General features: G+C 32.7%; 1 protein-coding gene across 1 annotated transcript in view; it reads right to left on the bottom strand.

Moving 5' to 3' along the window:
* Window positions 1-25,385, bottom strand: part of LOC126739196 (protein arginine N-methyltransferase 1) — a 30,803-nt gene extending 5,418 nt beyond the window's left edge. Inside the window, exons 1-4 of the mRNA XM_050444761.1 lie at window positions 25,261-25,385; window positions 15,019-15,266; window positions 14,609-14,752; window positions 14,430-14,547 (exon numbers count right to left, since the gene is read on the bottom strand). Coding sequence (XP_050300718.1) covers window positions 14,430-14,547; window positions 14,609-14,752; window positions 15,019-15,244 — 488 coding nt within the window. The 5' untranslated portion in view covers window positions 15,245-15,266; window positions 25,261-25,385. The remainder of the gene's footprint in view (window positions 1-14,429; window positions 14,548-14,608; window positions 14,753-15,018; window positions 15,267-25,260) is intronic.
* Between the last annotated feature and the right edge of the window lie 1,335 nt (window positions 25,386-26,720).

Genomic DNA, 26,720 nt, shown 5'->3' with positions numbered 1-26,720 from the left:
ATCCAGCACCCTCTGTAAATTTGGACGAAACCAAGCTTAGTTTGTTTCTTATCAATATTCAGTCCTTAAGACACAAAACAGATAAATTATTTCTTCTTCTAGAAGAGCTTAATTTTCCAAACATAATTGCCATAACTCTTAATAAGCCTGTTTTTGTTAAAAATTATACAGCAATCGCTAGATTTAATAAAAGTAATTTATCTCATGGAGGTACCGTAATAATGTCTACCAACAACGAATTTTCAACAGTTACCAAGTTTGATAATCTACTATCTGAAAAAGTATTCGAATGTTTTATGATTTATTATAATAATTATGATAAACTGTATATTATTTGTATTTACAGAACTCCCGACGCGGACGTAAATATATTCTTCCAGGAATTGCTGAGCTTGCTCGAGTCCCTACCTTTAAAAAGCTTTTAAAATTATTTTTATGTGGCGATTTTAACATTGACTTCTGTGTGTGTCCTACTCAAGAATCTCTTCAGTCGATTTTCGGCTCATTTGGTATAGTCATGCATATTAACTCACCAACTAGAATTTCTAAAACTAGCTCCAGCACTATAGATTATGTAGTTTCATCTTTCGGTCCAGGACTCATTGACAGTACTGTCTAATTCAGGTTTCTCTGCCCATCTGTGACCAATCTTTGTGTTTCGTCAAACACCAGCAAAAATTACTTGCGCAGATTAAGCCATACTTTTTCTAACAAAATTTTTATAAATTTCAACAACCTCAGTCTAATAACTGACTGGATGTTGATACCGAATTCTCTACCTTTATAAAAACATTATCTAGTTTAGCGTTTAAATCCTTTCCTCTTAAGCCTGTCCAATTTAAAAAACATAAACCTTGGACCACAAAAGACCTACGTACAATGGCGGCCAGCTAATTAAAAACGACACAAAATTTAATTTTTTTGGAAAACCATTTTATGCAGTTTTACGAATGATATTTATTTATAAGGGTTAGACATATTAAACACATTCTACCATAAATCAATAGTAATCTATTCAAAAATCTAGGGAAAAAAAAATGTTTACAAAATTAATGGACAACAAATTAAAAACGAATTCAATATTTTAATTTTACACCAAAAAAAATCAGTATTTGGTAGGATATCCTTTAGCTTCTTTTATTGCTAGACATCTTCTTTGCATAGATTCTATTAAAGTTTGACAGCGAGTAATTGGGATGGAATACCAAGCTTCTTGAACACCTTTCACTAGTTCGTCCATGTTTTTAAATTGCTTTGGCTGAATTATTCTTTTAAGATCATTCCACAGATTCTCTATCGGGTTGAGGTCTGGACTACACGAGGGCCGTTCAATTACATCAACGACGTTTTGTTCAAACCACCTTTTTACTGAACGTGCTGTATGCTTGGGGTCATTATCCTGTTGAAATTTCCAGGTAATAGGTAATTTTTCTTCTGCATATGGAAGCATCACATTTTCTAATATAGATTTGTATTTCTCCTGATCCATAATTCCATCTATTTTATAAATTGGTCCAACTCCATACCATGACATGCAGCCCCACATCATGATTGAACCACCTCCATGTTTAACAGTTAATTTTGTGAATCTTGGATTTAATTCCTCACCACGTGGTCTTCGTACGTAAGTACGACCATCCGATCCGATGCGATTAAGTTTTGTTTCATCCGACCAAAGTATATTTTTCCATTGGGTAAGGGTCCAACTCAAATGATCGCGTGCGAACTGCAATCGGAGTTTACGATTCTTCTTTGAGACAAGTGGCTTCTTTCGGGAAACTCTTCCAAATGGTTGAAACTCATTAAGTCGGCGGCGAATTGTTCTTACTGATGGCTTCGGATCGTTTTGTGCATACATTTCACGTCTGATATCTACTGCTGTTAAATGGGGCGACTTTTTTGCTAAACGTACCATAATTTTATCCTCTCTTGCGGTTGTTATTCTAGGCCTTTTCTTCCTAGGTACATTTCTAACCGTGCCGTGAGTTTTATAATGTTTAATAGCATTATGAACCATAAATTTGGAACATTTTAGCATTGCTGCAACTTTACTGTATGAATGCCCTTCTTGAATCAAATTTAAAATTACTTGTCTTTTTTCAGGGTCACAACTCTTTTTTTTACCCATAACGTTTGTTTTATATTGACCTTGTATTACTTAAGTGAGACACCAACTAAATGATAAATAAATGCTACACATTCATATTCGACAAAAATTGATAAAAAAAAACAAAAGATGAATCGTTTTTATTTAGCTGTCCAAGGTATTTCTAAATTATTAAAATATCAGATTACAAACCTGTTTCAAATCCAAATATTTATGCATGTGCAAGCTTAACATGAAGTGATAAAAACACTTATGTTCAAATAGAAAATATACCGTATGATTTTAGCATAAAATATTAAAAATTGTATCGTTTTTAATTTGCTGGCCGCCACTGTACATCAGCTAAAAACATGCGCTCATTATCCCACTTAAAAGAATTTTCAGACAGCACTTTCTTTCCTAATTACGTAAAACTCTAACAGAAAAGTTAACTATAAGACTATAAAGTCCTCCAAGGACATTTATTATAATACTAGGTTGGCTAAATCCGGTAATCTTGCAAAAGAAACGTGGTCTATTGTCAATCATTTGAGAAATAAGGGTCCCACATCTCTACTTCACCGAACAGCGTAAACGAGTACTATAACCCCGCCAATTGACATTTTAACAGCGACCATCTTTTGTGATTTTTCAAAAGCATTTGATTGTGTAAATCACAACATCCTAATTAATAAGTTACAGTATTACGGATTAAGAGGTACGCCTCTTAAATGGTTTAAGTCGTAATAACAGAAATCAGCTTGTAGGGGTTGATTCGACGATGTCTTCTTGCAAGCCAATTGAACGTGGAGTACCTTAGGGATCTGTTTTAAGCCCTATTTTGTTTCTGCTGTTTATCAACGACATTGCTAACCTGAATATTAGCGGGAAAATTTGACTCTTAGCGGACGATACCAGTTTCACTTGGAGCAATCCGGACAACACAACATTCCATAGAATCCTTTCTATTGACTTGTTGACCATAAATTGTTGGTGCGATTCTAATCTCCTGTGCCTTAACATTTCTAAAACTAAGGCTATATCATATAAAGTACGTTAGAATCTTTTATACTAAATAACACCACTATAGACGTCGTTGATTCAGTAAAATTCTTGCGGCTTGTTGTGGATAACTCCTTAAAATGGGACTTACATATTGACGCTTTATCAAAAAAATTAAGCTCTATCTGTTTTGCGCTAAGATCAGTTTCTAAGGAGCTTTATTTGCCCACTTCTAGAACAGTGAATTATGCCATTTTGAATCGCATCTCCGTTACGCCCTTTCTGGGGTACGTGTTGCGTTACTCAATTTGAGCGTGTTTTCAAGCTTCAGAAAAGAGTTATTCGTTACTCACTTGGGCTAAACAGTAGAACCCACGATATTCCGGGCTAGCATCTTGGCTCTTGCCGGTCTTATGAGATGTTTCTTTCATCGAGATTAGGCGCCATCTTTTTATGATTCTGGGTCGCATCTAGGTGCCTGGACTTTTGACTCGCTCGGAGAATAGGAACCGACTCAACCGACTGGTCGGGATGAGGTTTGGTTAGATGTATTTCTAAGGTCTGGGTGTGATGTTATTGGACGCGAGCCTGCGGAGCAGACCACGCTTCTTCAAAATGCGGAACTATTGGCTGATGAGAAAAGGTCGGGCGGAATGTGAACGTAACCGGTGTTTTACGGTGCTTTTTGGTGATCTTGTAGGTTTATGACGTTTGGATTGGGTTTTATGTGGAGTTTATGTGGTTAGTATGGATGGGAATTAGGATTTGAACACGTTAGGAAGGAAACGAATGGACACTGTGAGAACTTAGACCTCGACTCCTAGCAATAGCTTAATCGCCGGGTTAGAATTTAACTTTTCAAGTTTTGCCATCAAGTTGTCGATTTTCTTTTCCAACATCCCGTCAGGCAAAATTAGAAGATTCAAGAGGTTTGTATTTTTTGTGTTTTTTATTTAAAACTCGGGACGTTTCATGTGCGATGATAAAGTACCATCCTTTGGCTCCGCCCTCCTGTTGTTAGAGTCCGTGTCAGTCGTTTTTCTCAAGGTCTCAGCGAAACTTTTTTTTTGTTTGTTTATGTTTGGGTTTTTTCCAGTGGTTTTTTTTGAGTGATCGGCCTTGCATTTATGGCAACGCGGCTTTGCGTTGCAATTGCTCATGACGTGACCATATTCGTGGCAGCGATGACACTGCCCAATTTGCCTCCTATTCTCAATGGTATGGGTCCTTAAGCGCTCGACACGGACCCTAATGTTTAAAAGGTTTTCAATTTCAAACACAGCCTCTTGCTCCTTCGGAACGAGGAACCTGATGAGGTCCGTGAGCCTTCTACGGCCTGGGCCAGTTTTGAACCAACCCAGTTCCTCCGGCTCGAACCCAATTATTCCTCCTCCACTTCTTCAAGTTTGAAGTTTTGATATCAAGTCCTCTCAGTATCACTCTCAGTTTCCTGTCCTCTTCAAGGAAGAAGGATGGAAATACCATTCCCTCCTAACCCTTGAGAAGTCCTGTAAGTGTTTTATGATCTTTGGGTGTTTTGGGGAAAAGCGCTAATCCCAATCTATCTTTTTGGACTTTTTCAATGTTGATTTTATTGTCACAAAATAGTTTATACTTTGTGGCCCAGTTCGTTGTGTCTCTTAACACTACCTTTGGGACTTTGCTTATATTGGCATCAGCGCTTCTCCCCTTACCCGCTAAGGAAAGGTTGTTTAGGGGCATGTATAGTGGATTTTTTTTAAGCTTTGGAATGGAATTTTCAGTGGAGTTTGGGATAGGGTTTGAGGCTGATGATGTTGAGGGGACTGACTCCCTGTTTGTTGTTTTTTCAGGGTAAACCGGTTCAGAGGCCCACATCTACCCTGGTTCTGTTCTTTTTGATTACTATTACTAGCCAGACCTCCCTGCACCGTCAGGTGCTCTTCGAGTTTGGTGATTTTGTTAGTAAGGGATATGTCATGGTTCAGCACCTCCTCGAGTTTTCTACTCAAGTCGGAGATCTACGCCTTGAGAGAATGGTTTTCTGAGATCATCAAGTTTATTTTATATTCAAATAGTTGTAGTTTCTCGGTGAGCTGTGTGTTTTTGAATTTGACTTCGTCAATCTCGTTTTCCCTCCTCTCAATACGCAAATCTCTTTCCCGAATTTAGTATATATATAGTTATATTTTAGTTAATTTTGGTGTTGTTGTTATCGTTACTGTAATTTTTAAATTGTTTGGTTAAAATGGCATTTTGGCGGCCAATTGAAGTCGATTATGTTTCTTCAAGAGCTTTGGAGTTATCTTCTTCTACTCCCGATACATATGCAAGTAATGAGCAAAGCCGGGAATTTAAATACAAACACTTACACGTTCAATGTCAAAGACTTGTTCTCTAAATATGTTTGATTATCTTCGACGCGAAAATACGGATCACCCGGAAGCAACAATTATAACCCGAATTCAACAATTGAGGGAAATATCTTGGTCTACAATTTATCGTATTGTTAAAGTTGGAGATATTATAGATCATTCCATAAAGCGGAAGCAGGTTAACCAACACCAGAAGTTGCGAAAAATTGACAACGCGACGTTATTCGACGAAAGTGAATAACAAACTAAGTGAATATCTAGACTATGATTACAGTAGCTTAGAGACCCTCTGAAGTATTTTACTGGAGTGCGAGTCTAAGCATAAAAAACTTGACAATAGGATGATTATAATGGAATCACGGAGTATTATTAAAACGTGTAATTATTCTCCATGCTGGTGAAGAAAATGGTTTTATTCCCAATGCACAGTTTTATCAGCAAAAAACATTGCGAAATCATCGGCCGATTACTACCAAGATATGACTATTTGAAAAATGGTTCACAGATCAGCTTTTGCCGAATATTCCACCTAACTCTGTTATCGTAATGGACAATGCTTCTTACCATTCCCGAATATTAAATAAAATACCGAATACCAGTTTTAAAAAAGAAGATATTTAAAATTTTATGAAAACTAAAAACATTGACATTCCAGAAAAAGTTTCCACTAAAAAAGATTAATTGCAAATAATTAAAAATTATAATTTCAAGCATGAGTACGTTATTGACAGCATTTCTGCAAGTCATGGACATACTTTACTAAGACTGCCCCCCTATTATTGCCCTTTTAATCTGATTGAACTGGTTTGAGGAACCATAAAAAAACAACTAAGGAAATTTAATCGCTCGCCTACTCTAAGTGGGGAAGTGATTGAAAACATTCGCCAACTTGTACGAGACTTTGAGACAAACGTATGGAAAAACTGTGTTAACCACGTTATTAAAAAAGGGAACTATGTTACTTTCGACTCCCGCACCACCCATAGTAATTCAACCTGATATAAATTCCAGTTTTGACGAGTCAGATTTTTCTGAATAATCAGCCAGCGATGGTAAGTTTTTAATTATTTATTGTATTATTGGACAAAATAAAATATTTGTGCAATTTTTACGCAAAATCGATACACACATTTCTGAAAAAGTAGGAGTTAGACAAATTTTAAAATTTGGTCCTTTCTATTTTTAATGAAACACCCTATAGTTTAAATATATCAATTTTGGATTTTACGTCAAATTCTAAGAAATTTAATGTATGATATGACATACTCTTATCCAACCGTTTTTAAGTGATAAGTTTTTAATATTATATGATATTAAGCATAGTGGAACAAAAAATTCCTATTTTAACTTTTTAAGACCTGTGAAATGTCGTTAATTTTAAATCTCAACTGTCAAAAACACTTTTTCTGAAAGATGACAGAGAAAAAAAAGATCAGAAAGAAAAGGGGAATTTGTTTAGTTTTGGCACCATAGCATTCATAACCTCTTAAATTCGTCATTAATCTACTAATTTAAAATAATAATTGTAAAAACACCTTGAAAAACAAAAAATATTGATATAAAATATCTTCAGGCTATATTTAGTTTTATTTCAATTTTATATATGGGACGCTACTTACTATAGTCAAAATCGCTCTTATCGTGCGGGTGTATCGGATTATTAACGACAAACTTTTGTAGTTACGTTTCATTTCAATTTGCGCAACAACGTTTTTTAATTACAACGCGTCAGATAAACGAAACAGATATATGCAGCGTTAATGTATCAAAAGAAGATAAAATGATAAATGTCAGTGGTTCTAAAACAATTACTTTCATAACAAACATGCCTGTCTCGTTTCGATTGACGGATGACATTATTTGTCACAAGATAATTTAAATGTCAAATTATGGAAAAGAAAAAGCCTTTTTGTGGATTTCTAAATCCTCAAGCCAAAAAAATGGTACTTAATGTTATTAATTACTTCGAGAACGAAAAAGAAAATAAGGGATTGCTTAGAATGTACAAGAAGAAGTAGCTAAAGCGCTTGGAATTAGTTTAAGAATGGTGCAAAAGGTTGTATATGAAAACAAGAACAATCTTATTCCCAAGAAGGAAACAAAGTTTAAAAGGAAAAAGCCGAAGACTGAAGATTTAAGTGAATGTGTAAAAATGGAAGTAAGGGATAGGATTTATGAACTATATAGGCTAAAAACAAATATAACACTGCCATTTCTGAGGGATGTTTTAAAGCAACGCGGCACTTTGGAAATTGGACTTTCTGCTTTTTCAAAATTAAATAAAAGCATAGGTTTTCGCTATAAAAAAGACTGCAATAGAAGATATTTGTGTGAACTACCAAATATTGTGAGCCAACGAATAGGATTTTTAATACAATATACACAAAATGAAAAATCAAAGTTAAGGAATGTGGTATTCTTAGATGAAACTTGGATATTTTTAAACGGGAGTGGAATAAAATCTTGGCAAGATCAATCTGTGAAAAGCGTGAAAAGAAAAAAAGGATGTGGTCAGGGAAAACGATTTATTATTTTACATGCCGGGTCTTCAACGGGATTCGTTCCAGGTGCAAGTTTAATTTTTTCTTCTAAGTCTAAAAGTATGGATTATCATGACAATATGAATTGCGAAATGTTTGAAAAATGGTTAAAGGAACAGTTAATACCGAACTTGCAAGAACCTTCCTTAATAGTATTAGACAATGCGTCGTATCATTCAAGAATTTTGAATAAACAACCAAATGGAAGTTGGTGGAAAAGCGAAATTTATGAATGCTTAGTAAAAGAAAATGAGAATCCCTTGCCATATATGCTAAAATCCGAACTTCTTTCAATTGCAAAATCGCTGAATAGGCCAAAAATATATGCTGTTGACGAAATAGTACGTGAATATGGCCATGAAGTTTTAAGATTGCCACCATACCATTGTCAGTTTAATGCCATTGAGCTTATATGGGCAGGGTCAAAATCTTATTATGAGAAGCATGTGGGTGCTGGGCTTCGATCTGACCAGGTTGAAGCTGTTTGGAATGAGGCATTGAATCACATCACAAAGGAGTATTGGCGGAAATCAGTGGATCACACAGAAAACATTATTAGAACCTGGTGGAAGAGAGAAAAAGTACTCGATATCCAAGTTGAACCATTGATCATTGCTCCATTTGAAGAAGATTCGGAAAATGAAGAAGAGTTTTCCGACTCTGTTAGTGATAATGATAGTTATAATTAGTTTCTTTTTTTAGTCAAATTTGTTACTTCATTTTTACACATTCACTTAAATCTTCAGTCTTCGGCTTTTTCCTTTTAAACTTTGTTTCCTTCTTGGGAATAAGATTGTTCTTGTTTTCATATACAACCTTTTGCACCATTCTTAAACTAATTCCAAGCGCTTTAGCTACTTCTTCTTGTACATTCTAAGCAATCCCTTATTTTCTTTTTCGTTATTAAAATAATTAGTTTTCTTTTTGCATTTCGTTTATTATTTAGGTATGATTAAAAAGTACAATTTTTTTTTTAAACAAAGCTAAGCAAATAAATTGGTGAATGCGCTGGGAGATAGATATGGCCCGGTGTATTCTCAATTTTTTTAATAGTTTCAATCTTTTTTTGCCTTGTAATGTGTAAATAAATAAATATTCATAAGAAAACGACGTTTTAAAGAACTGTCGTAGCTCCCCTCGTATTTATCTTTTAAAAAAAAGCTAAGTAAACAAATTGGTGAATGGCCTGGGAGATAGAAATGCCCGCCGCATACACCAGTTTTTTTTTTTGTTATTTTTAATCTTTTTTTTGGCCTGTAATGTGTAAAAAAAATTGTCTTAAGAAAACGACGTTTTAAAGAGCTGTCGTAGCTCGCCTCGTTTTAAACAAAGTTAAATAAATGAATTGGTGAATGCGCTGGGAGATAGAAATGCCCGCCGCATTCACCAGTTTTTTTTTAGTTATTTTTTATCTTTTTTTGACTTTTAACTGATATAAAAGAGAAGATAACACAACTTTTTTAATTTTCTGTGCATCAACGTATAGATTGGGTTGAACGACAAATAATAAATCATAAAAATTAAAATGTTATTTTAAAAGTGAGATTGTAACATGAACTTGCCTTTAAACAAAGAAAGTAGTTTTCTGGTCTCTGACTGCACTGCATCACACACAATACAAATTAATTGTTTGTCATTATACCAAAATGTATAGTTTCCCAATAATTATTACAAAAAAACACAATCACACATAAACAAAGAAGACAAGATCAAATAATCGTTAAAAATTAGACACTGTGCCCTGAAATCGACAAATTAGTATGTTATGCACATACATAGGGTCATGCTAAATCGTATACTAATTTCTCAAAAATTTAGGTAACAACCATTTTTAAATGAAATATGTACAATTTTAATGAAAGGCTAGGGAGGCATTTTTGCTCTCATAAAAAAATATAAAATGCTTAGATTTAGATGTTATTGCGTAAAGAAAAATTGTTATTAAGAATTCCATCTATTTCGGACAATTTTTCAAAAAAGAAAAGTAAATATTGTCTGGCAACTTAGCAGAATATCGGGGACTCTAGGCATATACCGATGAGGCGTATACCCAACGGGCTTTATATTTATGGGCTTTTTCACGTCATGAAAGGAAATAACCAACGTATGTTTTACATGTCGAATCTCGGATACGTAGTATTTCGCAGACATTTTTACGGCGTTAAAGGCATCACGTCAGTTAATAATTATGATCTAAGGTGTATACGCGGCTTTAATATGTCACATGACGGCGTTCAATGTATTGTTAAACTCTCAAGGAAATAACATTTTGGCAGCCACTGATTTTTCAATTTGATTCATATTACATGGTGACCTTTGAACCCGCACGATAAGAGCGAAGGCGACTATACTACAAAACCTCCTGAAATAAAATGTTTTTGCTTTTTCATTTTGGTCTTGTTAAACTATACCCACTTAGGGACGCAACGCATGCTCTTTATCTTCTAACCCCTCGCTCAAAGCTAGTGAAAAAATCGATTTTGTATAATGCAAAAAAATGCACAATCATCTGCCATTAGAATGCCTTTCCCTCATTTCCCAAAGCATTAAAATCGTACTTACTGGAGAGAGCCTTGTATGCAGTAAACGATTACATACTTAAATTTAAATTTCCCACACACTTATTGTTCGAGCTACTGTTGCATACTCTTGATTTATTTACCTTTTGACCTTATATATATTTAAGTATATATTGATTTTCCTTTCTTATTTTATTTACTAATTTATTTGTTTTTTTTTTCGTATTCTTCGTAATTTTTTTTTTTTTCGTATTCTAACCCCATACAATTTTTTTTAATTTGTATAAAGTACTGTATGTTTATAGATTACAAAATGAGGAAGTCTATATCGCTAAGAAAAAATTCTTGTAGGTCATTTAGTTAAATGTATTATGCATTTCGTTGTTATCAGTAGTATCAGTTACTAAAATAAAATACAGGTAATTCAAGACAATTTTAAAAGGACCTTATTCACTATAACAATACAGGTTTAGAACTTACCAGAACATCACAAAAAACATATACGTTCAACAAATAAAACTCAAAAAAATTATTCGTTATCGGGAATAAAAACAATAAATAAAAGAATTAAAATTAAAAACATAGTACAATAAGGACATCTACAATTCAAAATATAAAATTTAAACTTAGGACGATACAGATTTCTACATATTAAAAGAAGGTACTATAAATATATGTACCTAAAAAAGGTTATAAACCTTTTTTAGGTACATATTAAAGGTTATAAACCTTTTTTTATACTACTCATCTGTTTTATGCTTGACTTATTTAATATTTGAAATTTGGTTGTCTTAAATACTTTTGAGTAAAAACTTGTAGTTCTTGACCATTTTAGCTTGATTTTACATTTAAAATTCTTATACCGAAAGTTAGAATAGAAAAACTGCATGTTTGACAAAAATCCTAATAAAAGTAACACAGATTCAAATTTTTTGATAAGTTTTTTTTTTCAAATAAGAAAATAAATATATTTTCCATTTAAATTGGTTTGTATGATCTAAAACCAATTAATAATATCTTGAATTGCACGCGTTAACCATTAATTAATATTTCAGCATCAATATTTCGTTACTGTTTAAATATTTATCTCTTGAAAATTCCCCAATGTGTAATTGTGGCTTATCCGTTCAAATATAGTTTTATTTATAAACACTGAATCCTGATACTCTTTTAAGTATGGAAATAGCGAGCACCTTTTAACCTTGCAGACAACATTCCAATAAATATAATATAATATATATATTATATAAGGAACTATTGTGTATTAACATTACGTTAACGGAAAATTTAAATTTTGATTAATACAAATGTTAAAAGATAAAAGAGTTAAAAACAATAAAAGTAAAAGTTATTTTCTAGGGCTAATTAAATGAAAAAAAACGTAAACTGTCGAACTTAGTTGGCTCATTAATGAATGTGCAGTTTGGGGATCTATGAAAAGAAAGAAAGAAAGAAAGAAAGAAAGAAAGAAAGAAAGAAAGAAAGAAAGAAAGAAAATGTGCTATATTACGTAAGAATAATCTTGTGTACAAGCATCCTACAAGCTAAAAGTATGACCCTATTTATTTCAAATGCTTCTAACAAGTCCAATTGTAACCCTTTCTCGCATCTCCAACCTCTTTCTCCAACATGCAGAACCTCAGTGTCAGTCCCGGATCAAAATTATGGCCAGACACTAATATGTGGTTCGCAAAACGAGAACTGGTATTGCTAATAAAAGTATTTTCATTTCGGGTAATAAGGCTTAAATGTTCGTTGACTCTAATTTAAATTTTCCTTCCGCTTTGGACGACATAACGGATATCACATAAGGGGTGGGAACAAGTTAACTTGTAAACTCCAGATCGGTGCGTTATCGGTATTTTTTCTTTAGTGTTTACTAGTGTTACTTACTTACTGTTTTGCCAAGTAGTTTTTGGTTTTTAAGCAAATATTAGGTTTAGTGACAAATTCATTGGACTTAAAACACTGTGCAATACTAGAAGAGACATTGCCAAAGTAAATAATACATAGATGAGATGCGAGAAAGTTGGGTTCCCCGAGCAATATTAGGTTTATTAAGTTTTTTGAAAAAATGTTTGTTATATAGATTCTTAATAACATTTATAGGTGTTATGTTAGCGATTTGTAAAAAAAGTAATATCGTTTAGTCGAACAATCTATGAAAAAAACAATTAAAAGCGAAAAATTTTTGGCTAAAGGGATGATTAGAGGTAAAGGGTATTACTGTATTGGTGGCTGTAGGTATACGATATATTTGAAATTCAAAATGATTATTGCGATTGGCGATAAAAAAGTCTAAAAATAATAAACTTGATTCTTTCTCTAACTCATAGGTAAACTGTATGTTGGGCTGACCAGACTTAATGAAATCAACAGTTTTCTAGGTCGTCTTTGGTTCCACTAAAAATAGTAAAAATGTCGTCTATGTAGTGATCCCATGTTTTTATATGTTTTTTAAATAAATGGTGTTTTAAAATTTGTTGTTCTAGTTTATACATAAACAGTTCGGCTAAAAAAGATAACAAATTAGAGCCCATTGCCAATCCAGTTTTTTGTTCGAAAAAATTATTGTCAAATTGAAAAAAGGTTTTGAAGGAGCACACAATTGACTAGAGAACACAAATCCAACATAAAATGACTGGGTAAATTTAGTGTTAGTATAAAGTAATTCTCTGAGTATTAAAATGCAATCACTCGGAGGTATGCGCGGAAACAAGTTAGTAACATCAAAAGAGATAAGCCAGGATTGGGGTGGTATCTAGATAGGAGACAAATGTTCAGTTGATTGAAAAGAATTTTTTATAGAAAAAGGATTGTTGAAGTTTAATGTAGAAGGTAAAATGGAAGATAACCAAGAAGAAAGTATGGAAGCAGGAGAATTCATGTAGGCAACTACTGGACGAACAGAGTAGTTAGCTTTGTGTATTTTCAGTAGGCAGAAAAAGGGGTAGGAGAAATAAAGGAGAGGAGGGGTGGGATTCATGGGAATGAGTTTTCTTTTGGAGATGAAAAAATAATCAAGAGTCGACTTTAATAGGGCTATAAACTGATTCCTAGGGTTGTTAGTTAGGCTGTAAAACTTAGGATCTGGTTTGTTCATTATAACTGTTTCCCTTGTTGGCTTTTGTTAAAACTACATAATCTTTAACAATCTTATTTTTTAATTGTTTTAAAACTAATGTTATTTTGCTTATTATAAAGATGATTAATATTGTTCTTTGTTAATCTTTCAAATATTTGTTGATTTTAAAGGATAGTTCTCCTCTCACACACTCTGGTTTGTAAAGTTCACTGGCTTTTAGAATTCTTTCAACATCAATTATAAGTTGTTCAGAAACATATTTTGAATCAAAATGTGGTAAGTTGAACTTTGGGCCCATATTTAAAAGATGTATTTCCTGGTTACAAAGAGAACTATTGGACAAGTTAAGAAGTTTTTTGTGATGTTCTGGTAAGTTCTAAACCTGTATTGTTATAGCGAATAAGCTCCTTTTAAGATTGTCTTAAATTACCTGTATTTTATTTTAGTATCTGATGATGGCTGTTTACACAGCCATAACGCATTCAACTAAATGACCTACATGCATTTTTTCTTGGAGATAAAGACTTCGCCATTTTGTAATCTATATATACACATTCTCCTACAAAATAAGGACTTCTATTCAACTATTGTATGTTTATTTTCTTTCATGTGTATATTTTTTTTTGTATTTTTGTATGTTTTGTATTCTCTTATTCCTATTTTTACTTAAGGCTTTCTCTACAAATTGTAAAATTTGTTGACAATATTATTATTAAATCAGAGCCATTGAAATTATTTCTTAAAGTTTGTGAGTAATATTTTACCAGATATCAACCTAATATTGTGGTAAGTTGAATCTTTCAATTTCTAAAGTTTAAATTGTATTACTAAAAATCTGCTTACCTAGCAAAAAGAACTGTGTCTAACATGCTTTCATAAAACAGGCAATAACCCATCCATTCTGAAATAATGATGTCCACTTTCTCTATGCCATCCGGAAGGGTGATTTCTTCCACTTTGCCTTCAGAACAATTTTTTTTTGTTAAAATTTGCATAAGCATTTTTTTGTGACATTATCTTACCTTTAACAATGGTAATAATATGATCCAACTTATTAGTTTCCACAATTTTCCTTGCATATTCGACAATGTTGGAGCACTCTACTGCTATAACTTTCTTTGCTCCAGCTTTTGCAGCAAACATGCTTAGAATTCCTGTGCCACAACCTATAATAAAATAACAATAATATTAATGTTTATAAATTTCCAATACTGTAAAAGAAATAATAATAATATAATTATGCCGGATTAAATGGCCTAGTTTTCCGCCTCGTTATCCTAACAATTAAGTAGGGACGATTAAAGTCACGAACTGTTTATTTATTAATATTAAATTTTACATTGCACTAAGACAATGCAATAAGATCATTAATAAAATGATACCTATGTACATATTAATTAATGACAATAATATTTGTCTAATTTATATTTACCTATATCCATTACAACTTTTCCGTTAAATAAATGCTTATTATGGTACATTGAATTTCTATAGGTGAGCGTGCGCACTTCGTCTTTCAACATTTCTTCGTGAATGCCAAAATGAGCGTAAGAATCAAAATAGTAATCTCTAGAAGTCATTTCATCTGCAGGCACATCCTCCATTTTCTCATCTTTCGAGATATGGTTATTGGTTGGGGTTATTTCCATTGTGTCCATATTATTTGATAATTTTCTGGCACTAAAACAAGAAATACGCTTTAAGAATATACAGGTCGCTTTTTTTTAATATTATGACAAAATTAAGAGACATGTTCAAAATGCAGGATGAAATGAAGCTAAAAAAGTTCTTTATGGACATATGTTGAAAATCTCTTAAATTTTAAAGATGCAGATGATAAACATATTAAAAATATAATAATTATAAAAGAAAACTTTTTTGTTGTTTGGGTAAATTTGTATAACTAGGTGACATTAAATCGAATGAAGTAATAAAGCCAGAATCTCATACACTGCTAAGCGGGATCGTTTAAGTATTAAATATACCAGAATTGTGCGTTAGAAATATTATTAATTTAAATTGAAAATAAGTAAATCTAGTAATGTTTTTTAGCATCACTCCATTCAAACAAGGTCTAATGAAAATGGAATGCTTAGAACTCTACTACTTTTTTTCCTGCAAAGATCCTTTGCATCCTTTTTTCCCAAAGGATGAGACTAAAAATTCCATGAGTTTCAATAAAATTAAAGGCAAAGTAAATTTATAACAAAAATAATATGATGTGACATCATATCACTTTATTTAAAATACATTTTTAAATAAATAATTTTTTTTAAAATAAAGTGCTATGATGTAACCTCATAGCACGTACATTAAATTATAATCTGGTATTCCTATTCTTTTTTTCTGTCTTTAATTAATGTTGGGTAAGGCCCTACTTACCCATTGCAGAACTTTATTTCTAGATCTTCTTTCTAGGCTTTTTTCTTACATTGTATCATTTTTTTTGTAGTCATATTGGTATACAGGGTGGCCTATCAAAAACGTACCGCAAGGCATTACAGGGTGGGAAAAAACTTTCGGCAAAATCCAAAAATACGTCAAGTATGTTTGTCAGGGGGACAACTTTTGACATAAAAACCATTTTAAAAAACTCAACCCCCTAAACGGGGGTGACATCCTCATTTTTTTCAAATGGAACTAGGGGTCAAACATTACCTCTTTAAAAGGGCCTTGTCATTCCCTATACAACGCTGCTTAGTTTTTAAAAATCGAGTTACTCGTTCAAGAAATATGGGCCCTTCAAAGTAAAAAAATAATGTGTGACGATATCATTAAAATTTATTGAGAGAGTGAGACTGAACCCAGAGTGAACATAGAACACATCTTTAAGTCAAAACACTAATTTAATAATTTCTAGTAAACAAACGATCGATAAGAATGCGAGAAACAATTTTTTGTCTTTTAAATGAACTTTTTTGCGGCAAATTCTTTAGGCACATTTAGTGAATAAAAATATCTGGTTTCTTTATAAATAAAATTTCTTTAAAAAGAAAATTATACTCTTTACACAAATGGTCAAAAATGCTAGAGTATATACAGGAGCCATAAAGAAGTAGGTTGAAATAGCCAACACCCATGGTCGGAAGTGCGCCGTTTCCAAAATACAGGGTGTTTCGGGCCTGTTCATAATATATGTTTAATTACTTAAATCAAGGTTATTTCAAACTTAATTATTATTAAGTTATCAAGGCCAGACTAAAAAAAATAGGGACGCCGCTCCAATCACACGAAATAAGGTGATCCTTCTGTTTTCGACGCACACCCTTAGTGACTATGTAATGAGCGAAATAAAATAGAAACAAAATAAGAAGAGACACAATTTAACGTGAAAGGAAAAAAATGACTCGATAGTAATAAATGAAGTAAAGGATGTTGATGCACTTTGGTATCATCTCGCATGCGATTTAGGATAAAGTAGGATAAAAGAGCAAGGCTTTATGGAAGGGACATTGGGGTAAGAGAGTAAGGAAATGTTAGATAGGTCGAGTTTAAATATTAACAATTTACCAAGAACCGCGTGTGTTATACCGGGTGAACTTTTATATGCAAAATCAATGTAAATAAACCAAAATAAACAAAGTACTACCGAACAAATTATTAAATATCTTAAACTTTAAAGAAAACCTATGTTAACTAAAAATAAGTAAAATTAGCAAAAAAGTAACAAAAGGAGAGAGAACGAAACACAGGGAGTTGAAATTTGCCAAACTCGATTTTTTTCCTCAGTGTTAAACGCTTTTAGCGATTTGAATGAAATTTTCAGGTTTTAAATGGTAGGTGGCAAGGCAACTCTCTGAGCTATTGCAGGTAATTTCCCTTGTCCAGGGACGGACTTGCAGCACATGTACGTTAAATTTTTTATAAAAAATAGATATGCCCGCGAAGAAAGACCCCTGGATCGTTTCTCAGAAAATCCGCAACCATCACAACTCTAGCAACTAGGTCTTCTCTGCTGGTTACAGGTGTTGCGTAGATAAGCTGTCGCCAAGAATACCTGCCCAAACATTAACGTGAAATTTCTGCTGATACTCTCCTACGTTTATGCGAGGATTAAACCTGTAAAATTTGCCTTTTTGTTCTGTTTGACAAAGAAACTATTCGCAGAACTCAAGAAGGCGAGGAGCGTCTCGAGGGACAAGATGCTCAACCTTTTGCAGTTTAAACGGATGAAGATTATGGCTCTTATGATTATGATTTGTAATACTCGATGCACGGTGTTTTTGGCAAAACCAATTGCTGATTCTGCGTTCGGACAATTCACGATGTGGAAAACGCTGCCTGTACAATCGCTGTGCCAACAAAGCATTTCCTCGGGCTTCTCCATAGGAAAGATGCATATCTGCAACATCCGCCAAAGCGATTAATTTTTACTAGTTTTATTTTAAAACAGTTAGAGACAATTAATAATTAGTTAATTAATTTAATTACTACTAAATTAGTGATAATAATAAAAGTGACTACTGTTTGCTCATTTTTCTCTTGGTCATGTTATCACCTTGACAGCAATATTTACAATGGAGTATGGTATCTCGATCTTCTGCAAAAATTGACTTTCGATCTGATCTCCTAAAAAAAGTGATTCCCATACCGTAAAAATACGATAGTAGGTATGCACCGACACTAAGCATAACAAAAACATGTACACACACTATCTTATTATTACTAATTTTATGCAGATTATAAAAAACTGGCAAAAATTTTCCGGAAATAACAAAAAAATTAAAATAAAGAACCGAATGTTGATTTTATTTTTTTGCACCAAAACGGTGCGTCGGGGCGCAAAAATGCAAGGGCTGTGTTTCGTTAAAAATAAACAAAATATTCAGATTTTTTTTTTCAAAAAGCAGTGGTGTACCTGCTTTCTTATAAAAAACTTAACGTACAAATGCTGCAAGTCCGTCCCTGCACAAGTTAAATTACCTGAAATCCCTCAATGTCCTATTCAACCTACTTTTTTATGGTTCCTGTATATACTGTAGCATTTTTGACCATTTGAAACGGGACACCCTGTATATATACTATGCCGATAAAAATCCATGGGCCCAAATATCCTCGGAAACGTTTCACTGTCTTTACGAACTAGTACTTTCGCATGCACGCGCAAGAAAATATTGCAGGGTCGAGCGCGTTTGGCGGTAGTGGTCGAGAACTATCGATAGTCCCCATATTCGATAGTTATCGATAGCATGGTACTTCACATTCGATAACTATCGATAGTAATAAAAACCATAGAGAAAATAATAAAAGGTAGGTAAATATAATATAAAATAATAAAAAATAATCATTTATTATTTTCTCGATAGTAAAAACTAAATAAAAAACAGAATAATTATCAATAAACATCTGTTTTATTCCGAATCAAATGTCAACTTTTTGTGCAGAAAAGTTAGCATGTTCACATATGTCGGATTCATTCTGGAACGGCGATCACTAACTATTTGCCCTGCAGTACTAAATGTCCTTTCACTTTCCACTGATGTAGCAGGGATACAGAAGTACTGTTTTACACCAAACTCCAAACCAATGGCACTCTAATAAATTACAGAAAGCAAAGCACAAAAACAGGGAGAAGACCAGAGAGCAAGAACAAAATTTAATGTAAAATAATAAACATAAATAAATGTCTTTTTTTAATTTATTTTCGTTTTTATTTTCTCACTTTCTTCTTCTTTTTCTTCTACTTTTCCAAATTAACAATAGAGTTGAGGGTTATGGTCTGAGCAGCGACGCTTTTAAATGTTTTAAGCCTAGTTCAAAAGCTCGCGATTTGCGGATAATGTTCCTATTGGTGGATTTCCTGTTTTTGGTGAATTCGCGATTCGCGAGCTTATGAACGCTTTACCTTTTGGATGGCAAAGCCTTAAGATTTTAAATTTGTCCGTGAAAGAGTTTTTAAGTGTTTGGCTAATTTTACCAAACGACACGACAAACAAAACTATCGATAGTAGTCGATATTTAAAACTATCGATAGTATCGATAGTTCTCGACCACTATTCGGCGGAACGTTAGTCTTTGAGAGGCTACCTGCTTGAACTAATGAATGACAGTAATGCACCCTAAACATGATACAACGAATTTCATTCTGATCGGTAACTACGAAATTTATAGGATTTATTTTTTGATCACTCTGATATGTACAGTTTGTGTCTGGAGACCAAGAAATTCGAATCAAATCGTTTATTTCCATCGACATCATAACAATGTATAAGAATTGTCAATAACAAGCTACAAAGTTAATAAAAATAGTATAAAATTACAAAGATATGAAAGGAAACAAATTTAACTAAATTTAGTCAATAAATCTACAGTTATATTTTTTTTGTAGATGTTTGCAACCATCTCAAATGTGTTTAGATAATTAGATATTTATTATAGAAAAAAGATTAATTTAAATGCTTTGGGAGCCTTTTTCATTTCTTTAACATTTGACTTTTTAAGTAATTTTCACAAAAAAACTTTAGTTTGTAGAGGTTTATAACCTTATTTGTAGAGGCACTATAAATCGGTTTAGTTATTGATTGTTAATATCTGGACAAATATATTAAAATTCCTTGGGAATTTCAGGAGATACAGGCATTATATCGATTAAATAACAGCGGGCGCGGACTATAAATATGTTGCTGGCAAACGACATATGTCAGCAAATAAATGAAACTTTTAAAGAGTATATTTTTTACCTGTTACAAAATACAACACATTAAAAAAATATGTAGTGGATTAAGAAAATTATATATTGAATGAAAAATTAGAAAGTCAATTTGACATCATTGTCTGAGAGATGGTGAACTCAAACAACCTCGCCTATGGTTTGCAGCTAGGCTTATTCTAGGCATGTTCTAAGATATAAATCAAAAGAGAACAACACAAAGTCTCGGTCTCCGAAAATTCTTTTATTGGTTAAAGGGGTGACACTTGTTTCACTCCTAAGAACATTATCAGACCTAAAAAATAATGCGAACAAAACCAATTAAAATTACAAAAAGACAGTAAAGTAAAATGAAAAAGTAGACCTTAAGGTTATAAACACACCCGACTGGGTCAATTATACACACACACTGAACAGTAAAATATAAGTTTACAAAACTGATATCACGAATATATAAAAAACAATAACACAGAAGTCAAATACAAGAAAATAAAAAGGAACTATCAAGATTTGAACCTACAATCTCACAGCAAAAATGTTAAGGTTTGCTGCATTGACCTCTAGGCCACAGCTTTCATGCAATAGCTTGAAAAGAAAGGAGGGGACTAGATGTTACATGACCCACTGATAGGAATATTACTATCAGTGGGTCAGCGGTAACCTGAACCTACCCACATTAGAGTCACAAAGAACAAACAACTTATGTTTTCTGCATAAGGTTTTAAATGCTACTATAGATTGTCCCGAGTTATTGTCGCTTTTTAAACTAGAGTGCCTTCCAGATTAATAATAATAATAAGCCTTTATTTCCAACAGGCAACTTGCCCAATAACAGGAAACAGTTGCAAAACAATGAAAAATATAGTTAAAAAAAACAGACACAAACAAACCTAAAAGAATGAAAAGAAAAGAAAAAAAGTAAAGTAAAGTCACAATCTCAAAAGTTATCCAAAAAATTAAAACAAATAACTATTAATATGATATAAAAACCCAATTATAAAAGTATAACAAGATAATCACATATTCAACAAAATTAAATTAAATTAACTGCAATATACCTACTAACTATAACTTAAACACATGGGTCTTAATCCCAAGAATAATGATCCACCAAGATATCGACAATCACATGAACCGGAGAGAAATTTATATCGCACATGTGACAGATCCGATTAAATATGGCGCATATTGTATATAGTGGCGATTTCAACAGGATGTTAGTATGAGGCCTTGGCAGAAAGAATGTTAGGGGATGTCTAGCATTAGGCCTAGGCACCAAGATACGTACACCAGAAAGAAGTACAGGACTATCAATGAATCCATTCAGTAACTCATGCAGGAATTTTACAGAGAAGATCATTCTTCTGAGATGTAATGGATGTAGATTGAAGTGTTCCAATAGTTGCCGATGATCAATTATGAATCCAAGCCTTCTTAGGGCTGACTTGACTATGTTGTTAAGTGTGGAACGAATATAAATTCGGAGTCAAAGGTGATACCAAGATCAGTAATTTGCACTAATCTACTCAAAAAGGTATCATTAATAAAGTAATCAAAATTTAAGGGTGTTTTTGATCTAGAGTAAGTGACCACACTACATTTAAGCCTAACCTGTTAACAGCGCACCATACCTCTAATGTATTTAGACAGTTCTGAAGAAAAACACAATCCTCCAAACCATATACATTTAAATATAGCTTCAAATCATCGGCAAAAGCCAGCCTATGACAAGTGAGTGACTCAATCAAGTCATTTATAAAAAAACTAAACAAGAGCGGACCCAGGTTCGAGCCCTGTGGCTCACCCGACGTTACGTTAAAAAGTTTCGATTTAAAGTCCTCATATTCAATATATTGAGATCTACCAATCAAGTAGGAATGAAATAAATTAAATAATCTCCCTGAAAAACCATACTGAGTTAATTTATGCAGCAAAATATAGTGATCTATCCAATCAAAGGCTTTTTGGAAGTCGGTATAAATAACATCGACTTGAGTATTAACATCAAGTGATTCACAGATGTGGCTAGACAGACAGGATAAGTTAGTAACAGAAGATCGCCCACTAAAAAATCCATGCCGGTCTACAGAGTAATGACATTGGCCTGTAGTTCATGATTTGATCCCAGTTTGAGTCCCCAGCTTTTAAAATTGGTATTATTTTAGCAGTCTTCCAAATTTCAGGAATCTGTTCTGTTGACAGTATTAAGTTGAAAATGTAGGTCAGCGGATCAGCCACGACACCAATGCAATCTTCAGTCTAGTCTACACTAGATGTTAACTTATTTTTGAGTTTTTTACTAGCCAAAATAATCTGGGAAGCATCAACGTTGGAAATGTCAAAGTGGGGCACATTATCAGACGTCGATGAATGGTTAATTTGATTGTATAAATGCCTCACCAAAGAACAGTGCAAAAGCATCAACTATGTCTTGTGGGTCTTTGATTACATGTCATCAGGTAGCCTCATCATACCAGGAATTCTGGTGCCAGCCTTCTTAGAACCAATAAAATCCCAAAAGCTAAATGGGTCCAAAGAAATATTCCTTTCTGTGTTTGATATATACAACTTATATTCATTGTGTATTTGTAGTTTGATAAGGCATCTAAGAGAATGGAATTTAATTTGAAAGAATGGAGAGTTGTACATTTTAAAGCCATTAAAAGCCTTTTCTTTCCTATAAATGTTCTTAATCAATTCTCAAGAATAATAATTTGGAAATCTTCTTTTATGTTGCTGCTTAAGAGGAATGTGTGCTGCAAATATGCCATTCAATATATCATATAGGGCTCGACATGCATCATTAATGTTAGAGGATAAATACACAGTAGACCAGTCAGCTTCAAGGGTCGAGTTATAAAGGAGATGGAAGTTGGCCTTTCTAAAGTTAAAAGAATGAGATCAATTTTTATTAAATCTACAATCAGAAATATTTTCAGTCCCATTCCACCATACCAATTATGGTATTGATGAGCCAATTACATGAATGATTCAGAGTGCTAATAGCTTGTCCAAACAGATTACCTTTTTTGACTCTTAAGATTTCATCTTTTAAGGGGCAGTTAAAAAATATTATTTCATAAAGTCTTTAATTAATAATTAATTAATTTGCCTACACCATTCCTTGATTTATTGATAGTTTTGTAACTGTATATATATGTATATTTGTTTTTCTTAATGTTTGTATAGGTATGCCATGTAACACTTACATAAATGGATTCATTAAATAAATAATATGATCAATGTGATAAGAAAAATGAAGCCTAGCAACCAAATAGATACTAGAATCCTTTATCAAGCTAACATGCTTTTAAGTTGCATTATTAATTGAGTATTCTACAGGGTACAGACTCTATCTTACATCATGAAGATTCATGTTATTCAATTAACACCAAGAAAATATTATATTAATGTCATATTGCAGAATTTCAATATCAAGAGAAGGGCAGACTATACAGTTATAATACAGCAAATGCAGACATTTTGAATTCAGGAGAAGAACAAGATTCTTTATAAATAGAATAAACAAGAGGGGATCAAGATGTGAACCTTGTGGAACTCCAGAAGTAGCTTTAAAGCATTGAGACAAGCAACCGCTAATTTTAACTTGCTGCTCACAATGGCTTAAGTATTATTTAATCCAAGATAACAAAGCTCCAGTGATGCCAGGCTTTGACAGTTGATGAATAAAAATAGAATGGTTAAGCTTGTCAAAGGCTTAGTCAAAGGCTTAGTATTAGTTCAAGTCAAGTTTTTTTTTAGAAAACTGCTCAGATTAATGGTAAGTTGGTGATATACCATTAGTAAGTAGCTTCTGCACTAGAAATTTGTAGCCTGCTCTTCACTTTTTACAAACCAACTGTCATTTCATTACACTTATATGTCCTTTATGTATTATGAGTACTCTTTAATTTCCTTATTTAATTAAATAATTTTTTGGATTATTTGTTGTGTTTTCCATTGTAAAAACTAGCAAAAGCAATAAAACAGTTTTGAAATATATATGATATTTATCATTATTATCAGTAAAGCCACCAATGTCAACTAATAGAAAACTAATTAATTTTACAGTAGTCTGACCTGTTATTTTTCAATAAATATTAATTTGGTGGAAATTACTAGAAATCTCATTTTTTTATCTCATAATTTGGGAAAATGTAAGGCTGGTCACAATCTGTCATAGAATATGATTTCAATAATTCTAAATAATTATTCTAAATTAATTAAAATTAATTTCAATAATTCTAAAATATGATTTCAATAGTTGCAGTAAAATAACAAGTGGTGGTTTTCTCTTAAACAATAAATGTTAAAACCTCTGCAGACAATGATGGTTATATTATTTTGAGAAATATCATGCAACAAATCATGGCCTTGCATTTTAGAGAGGAAGAACTGAAAATCTCCATTTGGCAATCAATATATACATATAACATGAAGTCTCTAAGAAAAACAGATTTCAGATACCCAAAATTCAAGGGATTAACTCTTACATGTAATTTACAGTTTATATTATTGTAAAAATTGTTTGCATAGCAATAAATGCAAACTTGAGTCAATTCAACACCACACACCTAAATTATTAATTAGCCTCAGGTAATCTTATTGTTTAAAATATTTTGGGCCAGTATATCATGTGTTAAAATTACTAGGTGCTTGAGAAACCAAAGGATGTATCAAAAAAGGCCAAAATTAAGAAAATAACCACACATGAATTTATGAATATTGGTAAAATACAACTCAATAAAACTAAATTTATAGAGAATAATTAGGAATTGAATAAAAAAAATTGTTTACTAGGATTGAGTAATACATTAAACCAAAAAACACCATGCTTTAAGGATAGTTTTAAAGTTAATTAATGGGATAAACGAGCTGCCAAGCGCCGGCTATTGACACTAAGAAGAAGCATTAAGAAAAAAGAAACACGTGTAAGGAATTCACGGGAAAAGCACTTAGGACCCGGGATAGATACAAGAACGCAAGAGGATAAACACTAAAATAGTTCAAATCATGAATAAATACCTGTTTTTTCGGTGGATTCGTCGGTTATTTCTGTTTTCTTGGCGCCGAAACCAGCAACGGTTTGGCGTTTTTTGATAAAAGGGAATGTGACGTCTTCTAGGGACTTTTCGTTTTCTTTTATGACTTTTCTGTGACATATGTCAAATGTTTACCATTCATCCGGAATACTTTTGTGTGTTACCATTCCGTATCTTTAAGGTGCATTTACAATAAATTATATTTCCTTTGAAATAGGCCAGTAATGGTGTGCAACAGAGTTTCGTGCTTGTCCCTGTATTATTTATATTGTTTTGTTTAATGTCTCTTGACTTTAAAGACGTTTATTCCTCAAACTTTAAAATCAATATATGAAATTTCCCTCGTACCAGGATAGAAATATTTCTCATCGCAGGAATTTTGTCTTCTATTATCGTGAGTAAGAGAAAATTAAAAAAAAAGAGGAATGGAAAAATCGAAAATTTTATCCAAAAAACTTAAAATGTTTTTGTTTTTAGTTAATTATTGTACAATTTAAGTATTTTTTCATTTGCAAAAAATTAATCTTATTACCATGTTTATAATATAAATAATTATGCTTTGGATATTTTGATCTGATAAGATCTATATTGTATACCTGTACAAAATTTTCTCATTACAAGAGAGTTCTTAAGTTAATTAGCCAAGAACTAAGGACAAAACGAAACATATAAAACTTAAACATGAGGTGTGAACTAGGATGTATGTGTAATGCTAGTTTGCACAAGTAAAGCATGAATTAAAAGTGTTAGTGAAGCAATTGGTAACTTACTACCGTTGATTAAATATTTGGAAAGATACGCAATCCTGGGTTTTAAAATGTACCCGGTCAACTATGGGTTACCGTTCAACAGCGAGACTCTGTGTCAGATGGAATTCCACTGATTGATTCGATTCCACACGTCCCTAACTCGATTCTCAAAAAATGTCTCCAAAACGCGATTCGTTTGATCGCTTTACTTTAGGTTAGGTCCATGTTGCTAAACTACACCAAAGACCAAACAAATAAATCTAAATTTCAATATATTTTTCATGGCTTCGGCCTAAAGCGCTAGCTAAAGTTGGTAGATTCCTGCGGCATAAAAAATTAGTGCTCCAAAAAATTTATGTAATTGCCACAGGGTTATTTCCTTGTGCGATGTGATGCAAAATACCATTTAATAAAAATTCTGCCATTTCCTTGTTGATTTTAAATAGCTCTTTAAATCATGTGTTCTCGATAGAAAAAGCATCACTTTTTTGCCTCGCCTGACATCTTTCTCAATTTGCTGCTCTTCAGTCCTCCAACCGCTTCTCCTCTTCAGCAGACCAATGTCGCAAAAATTGGAAGAAAAATAAAATATAAAAATAAGCACTGCAAAAAATATATATTAGAAAGGTTCTCTCTCTATACGATCAAAAACAATTATCAAAATAATAAAGTATTCCAACGTAAAGTATATGAT

This window comes from Anthonomus grandis, chromosome 8 (assembly GCF_022605725.1).
Source record: "Anthonomus grandis grandis chromosome 8, icAntGran1.3, whole genome shotgun sequence".
NCBI lineage: Eukaryota > Metazoa > Arthropoda > Insecta > Coleoptera > Curculionidae > Anthonomus > Anthonomus grandis.
The sequence above is the reverse complement of the archived record's forward strand: the minus strand, read 5'-3'. Positions and strand labels throughout refer to the sequence as shown.